Consider the following 18,401-nt stretch of genomic DNA (forward strand, 5'->3'; position numbering starts at 1 on the left):
TGGTGGGGGTAAGTAAAGCGATCCCAGCGCATAAGGTGGTAAAAAATTGAACTAATTGCGGATAGCGTCTTTAACATTTCGTACAATTATATGGCTCGAAATGAAACTTTGATTTACGATTACTCCTGAAATATTCATTTAAATTGTATGGTGTAAGGGACCATTGTAATCTGTATGAAATGCTTAATATAACTAACGTATTTATTTTGATAATTGTTAATAATGTATCCATGTAAATAGCTTTGCATATGCCACATATTACGTGATCTTTTTCTAGAAGTTAAGAATGGATATAGTAAGTTATCCTTAAAAGATAGACATTTAACATCGCGGACTTTTTTGTAGACCTATGAATGAGAAACAACCCCACCATACATTGTGTTGTTATAGCTCAAACGGATTAGGCAGCGTTTTCGATTAAAGCTCCTAGCCAGCGTGATTTTTTCCGAAAACATCGTTATATTTCAAACAATTTACACAAAACCTTAACAAGTTATATATTTAAGCCTTCCTCAAGAATCACTCTATTGATAGATGAAAGTCGTATGAAAATCCGTTCAGTAGGTATAAGGCTTTCGAAAAGTGGCCGGTTACTCCTGGGTTGCTTAAACAGCCTATAAGTATTCTAAGCAATCATTGGAGAAAATAATGATAATGATTTCATTTACCTGGCTGGAAGACTTCTGTTCGGTTTGCAGCAGGGAAATGATGGCCCTCTTAATGTTAAGGGAGCGGCGGGTGTCGCCCTCCTCAGCACAGATCTCTGCTCCGACACGGCCATCCTGCAGCGTGAAGCGCACTGGCTTCTCGAGGCCGGGGGGCTTGTTGTATTTCTGAGGAAAATGAAAAATAAATTAATAAGTTCAAGTATAATACCTCTTTTACGCAATGGATTTTCAAGGATAGGGACTGAAAATGTATTTCTAGTGTTGTGACAAATCTAACATATACACATATATTGTGGAATCTCAATTACTATTTTTAATTACTACAAATTAATATTTGAATCATAATTTGCATATTTGGCGCGTTGACTGCTAGGAAAATACTTACCCTTGAAATTACAAGAGAAACCATTCAAAATTAATTTTTTTAAATACTAGAATAATATCTTATCAAGTTTGGGACTTGGTCGATTAAGGCAAGCTATTCCGTAATCTTGTCAGGTCATGTAATAAATATTTTGTTACTCGTCTTACCTTGCCATCAGGCCCAGAGATCACCAGATTTTGCACACGCAGCACATGAGCGCAGTTACCAAGGGCAGCCACTGACACCTGCCCCAGGAGCTTGACGCTGGTTTCCTGTTTGTCGGCGCCGGTCAGGTAGATGGAGACGGTGCCTTCGACGCCATAGTTGTACTTGTGGCCGTTGAGGAACGTCGGGCCGGAGGGGGCTGAGGATTTTAATGGTGATATAATATATTTAGGGAATATAGAAAAAAAACATTAGCAGAATGGTACAATCACAAATGAAGAAAATTATCATTCCTAATTATGTATTTCATATATAAAAAAAAGAAGCAAGATGATTTAGTCAAGTAAAGAACTTTAAAGTAGATTAAAGTAATATATTGAAGAAGTAAAAAAAAATCCTATGTAAGATAGAATATAGTATATGGTATTCAATGTTTCTATAAGAAAAATATAGAAAGTATACTTACATCCTTGGCACCCAACATTGCACTTATCTGTAAAGAAAATAATAACAAAATAAACAAAATTGCACCTTTTATAATTAATGATTAAATGAGTTAATTACTACCACAAGCAGCGTCCAATAATGATAGCATAAATTGTCTTGTTATCGGTCAATTTATGCTAGCAATTAGTTATTTGTAACAAAACATGATAACAACACAGTTATTAATGACATTGACAAAGCTTTCTTTATCTAATTAATGCACCAACAATAAATTAAAGTAGGTGATATTTTAAGATTTTAGAAATTAACTATTCATTTATCGAAGTCACGTAATTGAAAATGTGTAAGTAGATCAGTAAAAAGTGTTTAATTGTAGATTGTAGAAGAGATGACCGTCACCGCCGTAGTAGATAGCGGTTTATAGTGTCATATATTTTGTGGTAGAACTGGTAAATGAATTAAAAAACGTCCGTGCTTGACAACTTACTACATATTGCAAGGAGCATCTTTATCACATTAAAGATTTATCAAAGTTGAATCACGAACTCGTCTTTTATTTTATACATCTTATACTATCACTATCAATGAAGCATTGCTAAAAAGTCACGTCTGTGTACTTCTTAATGAATTAAGTAAACTTTTGTTACTTTATACAATTTAATAGATTTCATTCAAATGAATTAAACATGAAAGAATCAACACGAATTATTATTTTCCATCACCTAAATGATTTGTGAAAACATTTCCAAGAAAAATGTCTTATCAAGTATCATATTTGCGTTATATTGTGATTACGTGAGGGGTCAAGTTGTTGACGGATGTAAGGGGTCAGTGGGGTCACTGGGATCACTGGGGTCAGTGTTATCGATGAATCAGTACATCGGGATGTTCCTAGCCTCGATCTAGAGCTTAATGGTACATAGAGATAGCAGTTGTAGTTAAGATAGGGGAGGCAATAAGGATATTAGTAATTTTTTACATTTCCTGTATTTATATGGTCAAGTAATTTTTTGGTATTCACAAAACACTAACTCCCATATTCATAAAACTTAGTAAACTCTTACTGTTACAGCTGTTTATATCCTGCACTGTTAAGTTTTGTCTCTTTCTAACAAACACAAATTTAAAATGTCTGATAAGGATAAAAGAATTATCAACGGTATGGTAGATTTGACAGACGGCTATGAATAACGCCATTAGTTTGTTGGCATCAATTTATATATTTTTCTTATATATATAAAAAAAATAAAAATTAACATTTGGTTTGGGCACTTAATACCAAAGATACGTGTGGTTTTTGATGCATCTATCAACTATCGATGAAGTAAAATAAGATAAGTTAGAAAACACCATTAGATGTTTGTCTACATTAGGCTGGTAAAATATGACATTGAATGTAATATTTACAAGGTATTTATCACGATTAGATAAGGAAGCTGTAACCAAAATAACTAAAGTTATAGGGATAGTATTGTCAATTACTCGTAAGTAGTTCCGGGTAAGCAGGAATTCAAATCTCAAATTAGTGTAATCCATAAATTTTAACACTTGTTACACCATTTTTTGCTCTTGAAAATGATCGGACGAGCTGTTCAAAATGATCTGAACAAAACTTCATTGTTTAAATAAGAGCATGTACATATAATTTTGAATGACTGGCTCGCTAAAGTACTTCTGCTGTTGAATATAAGAGAAGCTGTTTTCCTACAGAATTCTTGGATACAATTATCCCAAACAGGACGCAACGATCACTCATAAACGGTCATAGTCATCAATTGATCTTAACCGAAATTTTTGACCTTTATTTTTACTGACATAGAGTTGATATTCCTTCAAAATCTTTGCAGTTGTAACTTTTTCATTGAAGCAACGACAAACGGGTAGATGGATCGATGTTTAACATCCGTTGTGTAGTCCAGATGATCTAAAGTAGCCATTAAAACGAGTTTTACCTATGAGCGTTTTCACGATATCGATATTGGGTAGAAGTAGAATATATTTATAAAAGATGTGTTATTCTAGAACAAGAAATCTTTAGTGTTAAAAACTTTAATGCAAAAAAAGAGTACTTGATGCCATTGCAAATCTACTTATACTTAAATATACCGTCATGAATGAACTGCTCAGGTATAAACATTGCATGTCCTTTAGAACCCTTAAATTCCCAGAAAACACAATATAAAGTAATCGCCCATTTCTGTCAAGTATTAGAAAAAGATAAATGCCCCAAGGGATACTAAATACCACCATCTTAATCCTATACTTTAACTTATGGAACCAGCGGTGGCAGCATGGTTCCATTTTTATCACCTGTCACTTACATACTTGTTAGAACGTGTCAAGCATGGTGACAAATGATAAAGAGCCAACCATCTTAGCCCTACAGGTATTTTAAACATTGAAAACGTGGTATTTATAGAAAACTCAAACAATTGAATATCTGGGTCAAACATAGATTTAAGTTACATTTGTTGAAGTAAAACAAATGTCCACCATTTCGATCTAATGTAGATCAAAATAGTGTGTTCAGTTACGCCTTAATAATATACTTTCTGTATTCACTGTGGCAACACCATGTCACAGTTGACATTCAAATATTCAAAAAATAAACTGTTGCCCTGTCATACAGTTGACAGAGCCAGTGTGTCACGAACCTACCACTAGATCACATCGTTCCGCTATTCTCGTTATTATTTTCGCGTTGACCCAAAGCACTACTACCAGTAACATTATTAGCACATATTTAGTATCAGTGTTGTGTAGCCGAAGGACGCCGTGCACATCCGTGAATTGGAAAATCCGAGGTCTAAGTTGGATGACTCAAGGTAACGGTTCTAAGCTTACTTCTAGCTTGCGACAAAGGACAGCCGGAATCGCCACCAGCGGTCTTCAGCGGCGACCGACGATTTCACTCCACAACTCCCGGACTGGAAGGTAACTTCGCCCTACACTGTTCTTCTACACTCAAGCTCAACTCAGTAATTTAATTTTATCGCAACACAACTTTCTTGCTCAACCGACCCCTAAATTTCATTCCCTATCGCCCCCCTTTTTCGAACTACAGTCCACTCTCTCGCTATTGAACATTTTGGCCTTCGATCCGCATAGTTTGATAAAGTACCTATGGTTTGTCGTTTCTCGTTTTATAGTTGCTTACTCAAATTTGTTTTGTCATCTTTTGCATTAAAAATTTAGGGTAGACTTATTAAAAAGTTCGAGGGTAAGCAAGAAAGTTGGTCGTGTAGTGGTGCTTTAATAAAATCATTCGGTCACTTGTTAATATTGCTGGCAACGTTTTTGATAGTTGTCAAGTATCAACTGTCAGCTGTCAGTGTCAGTCATTGAAGTGTAAGCTAAGGTTATGTTGTATGTTTATGAAGCTAAGTGAATTGCAGTTTGTTTTGAAGTTTTTTTTTTGTGTAATAATCGCAGTGTTTTGTGTTTATTAACATGTCGCACGGTGATAAATCTGTCGAGAAAGAGGATGGTGTAGACACGGTAATGATTGCTCGTGACTATCAAGTGATGAGAATAGAGTATTTACAGATGCTATCGGATTCGGAATTAGCTTTATGTGACGAGAATGAATTGTGTACAATTGCAAAGAACTTTCATGAAGCACAAATAAGGCTTCTAAGCAATGCTCCGCGAAGCGAGCACCGCGAGATTTGCTCCCATACCGCGATGTTCGACTCGAAAGTTAGGGCAGTGAGATCGCGGTTGCAGAATGGAAAGCAATCTTTCGCTGGGGCTTCGGCAGGTTCGGGGGCACCACAGCCAGTCTTGCCAAAGTTGCCAAAATTACAAATTAAAGCTTTCGATGGTAAAATTGAAAATTGGGTAACCTTTATACAATTGTTTAACTCGTTAGTAGATAAGCGAACAGACATTGCCCCTGTAGAAAAGTTACACTATTTGCTATCGAGTGTGCAGAATGAGGCGTACGACCTTATAAAGAATTATCCTGTGACCGATGATAATTATAAGGTTGCATATGAAGCGCTGTACAAGCAATATAATAAAATTAGATTAATTGCAACTACATACTATGACAAACTTATACATTGTGAGCCAGTGAAAGCGTCTCGGGCTAGTGACTTACAACGGGTTCATAGGGTTTTTACTGAAAATCTATCGATTTTGAAAGGTTTTGATTTGCCGGACAAAAATTTCTTACTTTTACAATTACTGTGGTCGAAGTTGGATAGGAACACGAAGGAGCAGTTTGAGCTGGAGCATGACTCTGATGATATCCCAGAATATAGTAAGTTGCAGGATTTTATTGAAAGACGACACCGAGCGCTAGATGCTGCTGGGTCAATGGGATTTGTTGCTAGTACTCCTCAGCCTAGTAGTAGTAAGTCTTCGAGTAAGCCAAAAATGGCCTTAGTAGTCTCCGCTCCAATATGTGTGATCTGTGGGCAGGCTCATAGCCTTACATCATGTCCAACTTTTCTTAAATATGACCCCGCTGCTCGATTCAAGTGTGTTAAAGAGAACAAGTTGTGTATTCTGTGTTTGTCGGGGTCTCATTCTGTCAAGACCTGCAAGTCAAAACAGCGGTGTGAGCAGTGTCGGTTCTCCCATCATACACTGTTACATTTTAATAAGGCAAATGTGCCTGTTTCCCCGGCAGTAGGTGTAAATAACTCGCCACCTCCATCAGACACATCAAGTCCGCTGGCAATGGTAGCAAGTAATGTTGCGGCTTCTTCTTTATTCTCAACTGCCAAGGTTTTGGTGAGAAATGCCCAAGGTGACTTAGTAGCGGTAAGGGCTTTGCTTGACTGTGCCAGTGGTTGCAACTTTTTAAGCGAAGCATGTGCACAAAAGCTTGGTCTGCGGGCAGAATATGGGAAGCATTCTGTGACTGGTATCGGTGAAGTGGAGGCTAGGCCCGGTGGCACATTGTCATGTACCGTTTCGCCAAGCCATGGAAGTTCTGATATCTCTATTTCATTGGAGGCTTATTTGTTGCCAAAAATCTGTCCAGAAATGCCAACGGAACAGATTGATGTCTCCTCATGGCAACATATTAGGGGCTTGGAATTAGCCGACCCCTATTGGCACATTCCAGGGCCTGTTGACTTGCTCCTGAATGTCAACATTTTCGCTTCCTCGTTGCGCCCCGGTTTAATCCGTGGGGCCCCTGGCCAGGCGACTGCCCTAAACACCATTTTCGGGTGGATTTTGATGGGTGACGCGGGTGACGGTGCTACGGAGATTTGTCGGTCTCGGTTCCGTGGCAACAGCTGTCAACTGGTCGTGGGCAAGTTGTCAATTGACGACTCTATTAAGAAGTTCTGGGAGTTGGAAGATGTCAGCTCCCCGAACACTGTCATTTTGTCGAAGGAGGATCAGTTGTGCGAGGAATATTTTCTCGCTAACTTTCGTCGCACAGAAGAAGGTAGATTTGTCGTTCCTCTACCTTTTACTGACACTTCCAACAAACCCACTTTCTCGGGCTCTCGGGCCATCGCTCTTAAGAGATTTTCGTCGTTAGAGCGGAAGTTATTGAGTAACTCCGATTTTTACAAAAATTATGTAGCCTTTATGAAGGACTACGAAAGCTGTCGCCACCTTGAGGAATGTGACCCCCCGAAGGTGGATGTGGGGAAGTTCTTCTACATTCCCCATCATGGAGTGTTGAGGCCCTCGTCGACCAGCACTCCTCTTCGGGTCGTATTTGACGCCAGTGCCAAGGACAGCCGAGGCATCTCGCTAAATGACGCGCTACTGCCAGGGCAGAAGCTGCAAAACAACATCTTCCACTTGCTCCTTCGTTTTCGTTGGCATAGTGTTGTCTTCACGGCCGACGTCAAGCAAATGTATAGGCAGATTTTAGTGTCCTCGGAAGATGCTGAATATCAGCGTGTCCTTTGGCGTCCGTCTGTCAATGAGCCTGTCCGGGACTATCGACTGCTGACCGTTACATACGGCGTTTCGTCCGCTCCTTACCAAGCTCTCCGAACAATCGCTCAATTGGCCAAGGAATCGGTAGCAGAATACCCTTCCGGTTCAACAGTTCTAGACCGCGACATCTATGTCGATGATGTGGTGTCTGGAGCTGATTCTGTTGAAGAAGCTCGGAGGCTTCGGTCAGAGTTGTCGACAATATTAGCTTCTGGTGGTTTCCATTTACGGAAGTGGACGTCGAACCAACAGGAGTTCTTCGATGGTGTCCCCACCTCAGACCTGTATTCTGAGAACTTTCGGGAGTTTAACTCCATTGGGGACATTTCCCTAAAAATTCTTGGCCTCTCGTGGTTACCTCAAGGGGACGACTTTACCTTTCAGGTGGCTGTCGAAGATCGTCGGTGCACTAAACGTACCATTCTCTCGGAGATTGCTCGGATCTTTGACCCTCTAGGCCTTTTATCACCAGTGACATTCTTCGCGAAATATCTTATGCAGTTGCTCTGGGTCTCAGGTGTCTCGTGGGATGACGACGCGCCAGAGAACCTTGCCTCCGAATGGCAAGAGTTCAAAGCGCAGCTGCCCTCGTTGAGATCCGTGTCAGTCCCGCGCCGAATGGTCAAGGATTTTGTTTCGCTCGAAGTCCACGGGTTCTGCGATGCCTCGGAGCGAGGATTTTGCGCGGTGATCTACGTTCGAACGTCGGGTAAGAACGGAACGCGGTATGTCCAGCTGGTTTGTGGTAAATCTAAGGTGGCCCCTCTTCGTAAGTTGTCGATACCACGTTTGGAATTACTGGCCGCAGTTCTGCTTGCAGATTTAGTAGCGTCGGTCGCAGAGGCTCTAGAGCCTCTCCACAAAATCGATAAGGTTTATGCATGGTCTGATTCCAGCGTTGCGTTGACTTGGATAAAGTCTTGCCCCTCCAAGTGGAAAACCTTCGTGGCTAACCGGGTAAGTCACATCCAGGAGATTATCCCTCCTGACTGTTGGCGACACGTTAGGACTGGCGACAATCCAGCCGACTGTGGGTCGCGAGGGCTTTTGCCGGACGACCTGGTCCACCATAGTAACTGGTGGAAGGGTCCATCTTGGCTCGTGCTGGACAAGTCTGATTGGCCTAAACCAACGTTGTCAGTCGACGTGGATGTCCTACACGAAGAGCGCAAGGTGATTGTCCTCTCCGTCTCAGTGCAGGAGACGTGGACTGACAACTTAATAAACAAATTCTCGGCGCTGAGGACACTCCAACGTGTCCTCGCATATTGTCGTCGTTTCGTGCACAACGTGAGAAATAAAAAGACGTCTAACAACCTGTTGGAAGGCCCTTTAACACCCCTGGAAATCAAACAGGCTCTAATGTTTCTCGTGGGTTTTGTGCAACAATGCCATTTTGCTTCGGAGATCGAGAAGGTGAAGAACAATCTTTCGAACTCCCTCCCGAAGTCATTCAAAAAACTGTCCCCATTCCTCGATGACGCGGGTCTCTTGAGGGTGGGCGGACGCCTGTCGCGAACCTCTCTCGAGTTTGATGTTAAACATCCCCTTTTACTACCTCGCGACAGTCGGCTAACCTCCCTTTTGATTGACGAGTATCATAAGCGTTTCATGCATCCAGGCGTCCAAACGCTTCAGAATTTGCTATCGCAGCATTTCTGGATACTGTCCCCGAAGCGAGCTATCTACGCAGTCACGTCGAAATGCATGAAATGCTTCCGTGTCCGACCACTCGGTGCTCCAGCGCCCTTCATGGGTGATTTGCCATCTTATAGGGTGGCTCAGCTCAAGGCGTTCTTGAGTGCTGCTGTCGACTTCGGAGGACCTTTCGACATAGCCCTGGGTCGCGGACGGGGAAACAAAACTTACAAGGGTTATATTTGCGTCTTCGTCTGCACCTCGACAAAGGCCATACACACGGAGCTCGTCACTGAACTGTCCTCAGACGCGTTTCTCGCCGCGCTTCGACGCTTCGTCGCACGTCGTGGTCGGTGTAATAGATTGGTGTCCGACCAGGGGAAGAATTTCGTCGGTGCGAGCAACATTTTGCAACGTCTAGTAGGAGATGCTGCTACGCATAGCGAGATTAAATTCGAATTTAATCCGCCAGGCAGCCCTCACTTTTCAGGTCTCGCGGAAGCCGGTATCAAGGCTGTAAAAACACACTTGTCGCGTGTCGTCGGGAACCAAAGGTTAACATATGAGGAATTTTCGACGATCTTAGCCCAAGTCGAGGCTTTACTCAACTCAAGGCCACTCACTCCACTCAGCACTGATCCCAACGACCTGTCGGCCTTGACACCGGGTCATTTCCTCACCACGGAACCCTTATCGGTCGTGCCTGAGGAAGACTTCTCAGACGTTCGGGTTAGCCCTCTCCAACGCTGGAAGTTGCTTCAGAAGATGCACCAGGACTTCTGGAACAAATGGTCGAAGGAGTATATGCATACTCTCCAGCAGCGGATGAAGTGGCATGACAGACATCCTAACGTCGAAGTTGGCGCACTTGTGCTCGTTGTGAACGAGCAGACGAGCCCAATGAAGTGGCCACTGGGTCGCATTATCGATACACATCCCGGGTCCGACGGGATCTGTCGTGTGGTTACTGTGCGCACTGCCACAGGGTTGTACAAACGACCTGTGGTCAAGCTGTGTCCACTACCTGCGTAGTCACTTTAGTGCGCTACATTTGTGTTGTCCATTCCTCGTTTAGTTTTAATATTATCGCACTCGTTCCACTTACATTGTTCTTTTTCGCTTAGTCAAAATACTAGTGTATTTTGGTGGGCGGAATGTTCAGTTACGCCTTAATAATATACTTTCTGTATTCACTGTGGCAACACCATGTCACAGTTGACATTCAAATATTCAAAAAATAAACTGTTGCCCTGTCATACAGTTGACAGAGCCAGTGTGTCACGAACCTACCACTAGATCACATCGTTCCGCTATTCTCGTTATTATTTTCGCGTTGACCCAAAGCACTACTACCAGTAACATTATTAGCACATATTTAGTATCAGTGTTGTGTAGCCGAAGGACGCCGTGCACATCCGTGAATTGGAAAATCCGAGGTCTAAGTTGGATGACTCAAGGTAACGGTTCTAAGCTTACTTCTAGCTTGCGACAAAGGACAGCCGGAATCGCCACCAGCGGTCTTCAGCGGCGACCGACGATTTCACTCCACAACTCCCGGACTGGAAGGTAACTTCGCCCTACACTGTTCTTCTACACTCAAGCTCAACTCAGTAATTTAATTTTATCGCAACACAACTTTCTTGCTCAACCGACCCCTAAATTTCATTCCCTATCGCCCCCCTTTTTCGAACTACAGTCCACTCTCTCGCTATTGAACATAGTGACATATCATTATTACATCGAAAGTAACCAGAGATATAAATGACAGTCAGATATCAGAGGCACTATCTTGAAAATTGAAAATCGAAATTTGCCCAAATATGCAAGAGCAAAAGAGGCCGGTATTACTTTAATTTTTTTTTCGCAGTACGCTTTCTTGTTCCATTATCTAAAAAAAAACACTTTTTTTAATACTACGTCGGTGGCAAACAAGCATACGGCCCGCCTGATGGTAAGCAGTCTCCGTAGCCTATGTACGCCTGCAACTCCAGAGGAGTTACATGCGCGTTGCCGACCCTAACCCCCCCTTGTTGAGCTCTGGCAACCTTACTCACTCAATTTAGTTTTCTCTGTCTGCGTGTGCATGACCTGTCTTCGAACAACGAGTCAAGACACTTGTAAAACTTAATGTCCATCCATAACTGACAAAAATGAAGTTTAATGACAAAATGACAGTAAAGGAAACATGCTTCCTCAGTCACCTTATCGGTTCCTTCAGATCTGTAAATGTCTAAATTAAATAATGGGATTACTTTCTCTGCAGCATGTCATTTCTGTACAGTCGATTGCGTTCATTTGATGCCTGGAATTATTTTTTCTTAGGAATTATATGGTGTCTGTAGTATTAGTTGATGAGTTTTGAGTTAGTTAGTATAACACGGCATGGCTAACTTTTCATAATAAAAAAAAACATGACTACAATTATTACATTTAAATACTGTCACCGAATCGTGCTTAGGGAGAATCATCTTGATAAAATAAAAGTAACTTTTATCAATCTTTTTAATACTTAAGTTAGATAATTTTATACGCAAAATTCAAGCTGAATTAATTACTATATAACATGAAAGTTACCATCCTTCTTATCTCTGTCATAAGTGGCAATTTGTATTTCGTCCCTCCCTATACCACGACGGTGGCAAGCAAGCATACGGCCCACCTGATGGTAAGCAGTCACCGTAGCCTATGAATGCCTACAACTCCAGAGGTGTTACATTTCCCTTCTCGATAAACTTTTTTCTAATCTAGTAAGAATAAATATCTCACTACTCTTGGTCAAAATACTTAAATCGGTGCATTTTATTTTATTTGACAGTATGGTATGGTAACTGTACGGGCACAGGAATTATTCTATTTGCCGATCAGTGCCCTGACTGGGGGCCGACCCCTTCCCATGTGACTCCAATATGATTCACTAAACATCTCGACTGCGTATCCAGTTTAATCCATTCGGCATCAAGGTCTCTAAAGATCTGTCGAAGACCGAAAGGTGCCAAAGGAGACCGAGCTGGCAGCTTCCTCGCTCAACGTCAACGCATCAACCTGTCAATATAGCTAGAAAATGCTGCCAGTATTTTCGATACTCTGATGACACAAGGAGCATTTTAGTTTCATTTTATTTTCTAGATTTATTAATTTACTGTAGGTACCATTAATTTGTATGCTATGTCGAATAAATAATGTATTTACTGATATACAAGAAGTCACACTTATGCTGGTTTGAATGCGGTGCAGTTGACATGTTTAGTGAATAAATAGTTTAGGCCTTGAAGTGGTAAACAAATATATAAGCTCTGATTGATTGGTAGAGATTACTGTGGTAGGTACTCGTAGTAAGACTAACCTATGTCGCTTTAAACAAGTCATTGGACTACATATTCTACTGTAATTGTGGGAAACAAGCACACTGGCTGAGCTAACGAACGCTTGTCTAGCGAACATAGGAATTTCACAATGATTAATGATCCTGTTACCAATATGGTGTCAGATTTGAAATGAGTGAGATCTGAACATCTTCAGTGAAATCTGTACCGTGTAAAAGCTAACGAAACGCGAATTGCATTATTTTTGCAACGCAGATAACGAAATTCATAAGAATGATAAGGATTCAATCAATATATAGGTGTCATAAATAAGTTTAGAGATTTACTAGTTTACAATAATATACAATTTTATTCGAACTGTTTAAGATATTATTTAATTATTTTCTTTATGGCTTTGAAAGTTACGAGTATGTGGGGCGCAACCATGAGCAAACTTAGGAAAATGAGCTCCCGATAAGCTTAAAATACATCATATCTACAGTGATTTAGTGCTAAAGTTTGACCATTTTTCGATATTGCTTTTATTTTCTCATTTTAACTCAACTAGCCCGAATGACAAAAGTGCAAAGTTATCACTTAATTATCTACCGGCCTTGGCAATAAACGAGAATAAGACTATTAATAGTATTAATACGCCAAAAACAATGGAGCCTGATAAGCGGGTCGGAGGGCAAAACTATCTGTTGTTCGTTATTTTATCATGAGTACTGGTCATTGTCAAGGCAAGTCAATATAAGATATTCAACAAGGGAATAAAGCTATTAGCTACTATTAGCCAGTTAAAATCGAGAAGAACAATGTTAAACTTTAAATTTAGAAGCCACGATTAGAAGTTAGTCATTCTAGCAGCTAAGTGACAGATGATCGCAATCTTCAGTACTAAGGAACAACTAATGTTGACGTGTTATTTTACATTAAGGAAGTTTTTAAGTTAAGTAAATAAGTAGCTTAATCCTAATCAGGCGTTAGAGGCATAAGTTTTCTAGATTAGATTAAGTAGTGTTCTGCGCGGAAATTATAAGTAAGTCTATATGTCAAGCTTACCGTGCCTCAATTATTTTTAGGTTTAGGAGAAAGGATTTTCCCGAAAGCAATGGTCGAAAAGTTTATAATAAGATTAATATTTAAGTACAGGAACTCGTATTAAAATCGACTAGTAGCGTGCTTTTTAAGTCTTCTTGAGTACGCGTAGTCAAAAGCCGTTAAGATTCTTAAGAAAGGTTAACAAGACAAGTGGAAAATTATAGATAGTTATCAATATCAACATTGTTCATTGTCCACTGTGTGGTCTTTATACCTATGTGTTACATTAACGAGCACCTATAGTGATAATACATTGATAACGGGTCAAAGTTTATCCGATATTATTGCAATGTTATCATGTTGGTAACAGAATAAACCGTTAATAAGTAACGCTTCATAATGTTCTTCATAGTATGTACAGGGTTTTAAAGGTGACATCTAGAGTTGCAGATATGTGTAGGCTAGAGTAACCGCGTACTAGGTAGACAGTATGTTTGATTGCCAGCGACGTGGTAAAAAAGCTTATGAAAGTCATAATTGATTACTTGTTGTAATTGTGGCACCGCTCACAATCTCTCTGGTTAGCTTTAAAGTTGACTGGTAGAGAATGCATCGTGGTTAAGTCCGCCTTTTGTACTTATACGAAATCACGAATTCTACTTATAGGAAAGAAAGATAAGATAAAAAAAGGATATACTTCCGTGTTTACCTGTACTGTTTCAGAGCATTCAGAACCTATCAGTTACCTAAAGTTAAATAAATAATAAATAAATAAATATTATGAGACAATTTTACCCAAATCAACCTAGCCCTACAGTAAGCTCAATAAGGCTTGTGTTGTAGGTGATAGACGAATATATAAGTATATAATAGATGGATACAGATAAATACTTAAATACATAGAAAAATTCTATAACTCAGGAACACACATTTGTGATGAATACACAAATAAATGCCATGACCAGGATTTGAACCCGAGACCTCCTGCTTCATAGGCAGGGCCACTACCCACTGAGCTAGGAGGCTGACAAAGTTACATATAATTATTGTAATTTTATTCATAATGCACCTAAAATCGTTAGTTTTCAAACGGTTACTGTATCCGAGAGTTATGAGAAAATAGTGTACCCAATTAGCCTAACTTATTAAGAAAAGTTAATAACTGTCAGTTTTGTAACGATAATTAAGCATTAAGTTTCAATAAAAATTTGGTTTTGGTGCTCATTTCATAAACTATAAGCGATATTCCAAAGTAAAAAGGCAAACAGTTGATTCCTATAAAGATTTCATGCTTAATTGTCGTTACAAAACTGACAGCGATTAACTTTAGGCTTGATATACACTTGTAAGTTTTACTTACGTAAGGACAAAGCTATTTGTTAGTATGAGATAATGATATTCATCTCTCACTCTATAGTATAGCTGTGTCCCTACTTACGTAAGTAAAACTTACAAGTGTACCTCAGGCCTCACTTAACAACTCGCGCTAATTGTAACTTTACTCCCTACTGACTGCTAGAAAACTTTTAGGAATTTTAGAATAAAGTTATTTTTACAATCATTCAACAGATCTTAAAATTGTTATATAAAGAAAAGCAGCCTGAAAGTTGGAACACTTATAAAAAAGAATTTATTACCTATGTAAATTCCAAATTGAAGTCAGATAATCGCAACTGTGTCTAAAGCGCGTTACAGATAACTAGCGGTTTATTTAAGATTTTAAAGCACTTTTGGATCTTCTTATAGGCCATTAATAAAACTTAAAAAAAAAAATTGCCTAATTACTTATAATAATAATAATAATAATATACTTTATTGTGCACTACAAAGAAACATACATGTTACAAACAAAAAAAAAGGACATAAGTAAGTAGGTAACAACAGGCGGACTTATCGCTAAAAAGCGATCTCTTCCAGACAACCTTCAGATAGCGATTCAGTGGCTAGAAATAAAGTGACTTATCATGGATACATGTAAAGAAAATGGGAGCTTTTCAAAGTTTTCAAGCTTCCGGTTACTAGATAAACTAAACAATTTAAAAACCATATATTCCTAAACAGGTGTTAGGAATTTCTGTAAATTACAAGATTGAATAATCATAACATAACATTTTGTACGAAATAAACTTATTTGTGCATTTACGGCCACTCGTAAAAGTCAAGGTTTTGTATGTACATTGCGATAAAACTATTGTTTTTGGTTAGTTCACTAGATTCCTTAGTAAATAAATAAAAAAATGCTAGAAGAATGTTAACATTGGAAAAAAAACAACCAGGGGGCGCCGTAAGACTTCAGTAAGATGCATTTATATACTTAGAAAATTTCGACCTATGCCGCTGTGACCCCGGTGGCCGTGTGGCTCAGGCACCTGCCGCGATAGCAGAGGATGCTGGTTCGATTCCAACCTGGGGCACTGGAGGCCTTGGTCACTTTTTCTTAATATATGACATTTATTTCAGTTCAAATAGAGTTTTATTTGAAAACCGATTGGTTTGTATAACACCCTTTTTTACCTACATCTAAATTAAATGTAAATAGTGATTTTTAACACTACTTCAATTGTTATTTTATAGTAATGACATAATTATGAATGCATTTATTAAATTAAAAACAAATTGTTTTAGAACAATTATTACCTACGCATGTAATGAACAATGATACACTCAATTAGTGGCACTAGAACAGACACTAAATATTTAAAGAAAACCATATCAAAACAATTTATTTATTTATTTTAATGCCAATAACTGAGGTACCAAATCGTCTCATGACAACCAAAATTTAATTACTACCACAAATTTAAAGCCATAGCGAACCGTACTAGTTACAAAACAAGGTTCATTTTGACTTATTTTTATGTAATAAATAATTATCGAGTTCTGGTTATCACTTGATATATAAACAATAAAAAAAACACTCACCATCAGTGTACGCTGGTTTCCATAAAACGGAAAGTACAAGAAGAACACAAAAAATGTTCCAACTTAAACTAGGCCCCATTTTGGCGGGGTTTTTAACACTAGAATTAAATTAAATCAGTCGGCAGTCCTTATACTAGCAATACTTGTTGCCTCTACCTCGGCCGAAAGGTAAATGCGATATATCGCAGCGGGCGCCCCTTTTTATAGACGCGGGGGGTCGCAACCTCGGCCAATCAGGAGCCGAGTAAACAAAATCTAATTGTCAGTTTTATGTAATTGCTCGAGGGTGTTACTCTCTGTTAGGTAATCAGTATCTTCCTTTCATTGTACATGAGAGTTTTTATACTATCCCTTTGAACGTAGAAGACTTCCCACATTTTTTTTTAAATTTCCTGACAGATATAAGTATGCAAGTTATTCTCACTTCTATAAGCCAAAGATATCAAAGGATATTTCGTTCATTCGTATTTCATTTTCGTTTTGTATCTCGAGATATTCGTATCAACCGGGGTGCAAACCCACGGTTTATAGTGTTAATCAGTGCTTTGAGTCAAAAGTTTTTACACTCGGGTCATTCTACTTTTTACTGCAGGTTTTTGTGTCCTCAGAAGAAAGTATTTGATTTTTATATGTGTAAAGTATGTATTTATTTATTGTACAGGTGAGCCAATAAGAAGTATTCATTTTGTTTTTAATATTTAACTGATGTTTAAAAAAATAAGAATACAGGGTTGGCAAATACATGCGGAACATAATGTCTTGTCTGGCATATGTCCACCTCTAACAGCAGGCAAATGTGATCCCTTATCGTCGCAATTTCCAGCCGCATTTTTAACACCGAAAATATTTCGGCGTTATCTTAGTAAATTATTGTCGCATGGTCGGTTTTAAGTGTTTAAATTCCATCCGCCTGTTAGCATAGACACGTTATTTCAGATAGCCCCACAGAAGTAAGTCAGTAACTGCAAAATTTGGGGAATTTGGGTGCCAATCACTGTCACTGTTTCTCGAAATAAATCGAGCAAACGACGTGTTATAAAAAAATTAAACTTCTTCTTCTTCCTCGCGTTGTCCCGGCATTTTGCCATGGCTCAGGGAGCCTGGGGTCCGCTTGACAACTAATCCCAAGATGTGGCATAGGCACTAGTTTTTACGAAAGCGACTGCCATCTGACCTTCCAACCCAGAGGATAAACTAGGCCTTGTTGGGATTTGTCCGGTTTCCTCACGATGTTTTCCTTCACCGAAAAGCGACTAGTAAATATCAAATAAACATGCGACTGGTACATAAATTCCGAAAAACTCATTGGTACGAGCCGGGGTTTGAACCCGCGACCTCCGGATTGCAAGTCGCACGCTCTTACCGCTAGGCCACCAGCGCTTTTTATAAAAAAATTAAACAATTGAAAAAAAAAATGTTGCTGCTAGAGGTGGACATTTGGCAGAAATTATCTTCCGTATACAATTGCCAACCCTAAATAATACATTTATGAGTAAATATTTGATAAATTTTGCACTTAATAGCATTAAATTTGGAAAACAAAGTGTATCACTCTTATTGAAGAAAGAGTGACAGTGATTGGGACCCTAATTCCCCAAATCTTGCAGCTCCTGACTAATTTCTGTGGGGCTATCTAAAATTTCGTGTCTATTAACACAAGCTGATGAAATTTAAACAGTTAAAATCGACCATCTGACACAAATTTACTAAGATAACGCCGATAATGTGCGAACATATGCTGAAAATTACGATGATAAGGGCTCACATTTGCCTGCTGTTAGTAGTGGACATTTGTCAGACATTATGCTCCACATGTATTTGCCAACCCTGAATAATTTATTTTTAAACAATACTTAATAATCTATGAACTTAAGATAGTTATAATATAAAAACAAAATGTATACATTTTATTTGCCCACCTGTACATGCCCGTAACTG

General features: G+C 39.2%; 1 protein-coding gene across 1 annotated transcript in view; it reads right to left on the minus strand.

Moving 5' to 3' along the window:
• Window positions 1-16,636, minus strand: part of LOC133530597 (apolipophorins) — a 45,208-nt gene extending 28,572 nt beyond the window's left edge. Inside the window, exons 1-4 of the mRNA XM_061868564.1 lie at window positions 16,464-16,636; window positions 1,664-1,690; window positions 1,200-1,396; window positions 669-833 (exon numbers count right to left, since the gene is read on the minus strand). Of these exons, the coding sequence (XP_061724548.1) occupies window positions 669-833; window positions 1,200-1,396; window positions 1,664-1,690; window positions 16,464-16,542 (468 nt within the window). The 5' untranslated portion in view covers window positions 16,543-16,636. The remainder of the gene's footprint in view (window positions 1-668; window positions 834-1,199; window positions 1,397-1,663; window positions 1,691-16,463) is intronic.
• Window positions 16,637-18,401: the final 1,765 nt, after the last annotated feature.

This window comes from Cydia pomonella, chromosome 23, assembly GCF_033807575.1.
Source record: "Cydia pomonella isolate Wapato2018A chromosome 23, ilCydPomo1, whole genome shotgun sequence".
Lineage (NCBI taxonomy): Eukaryota > Metazoa > Arthropoda > Insecta > Lepidoptera > Tortricidae > Cydia > Cydia pomonella.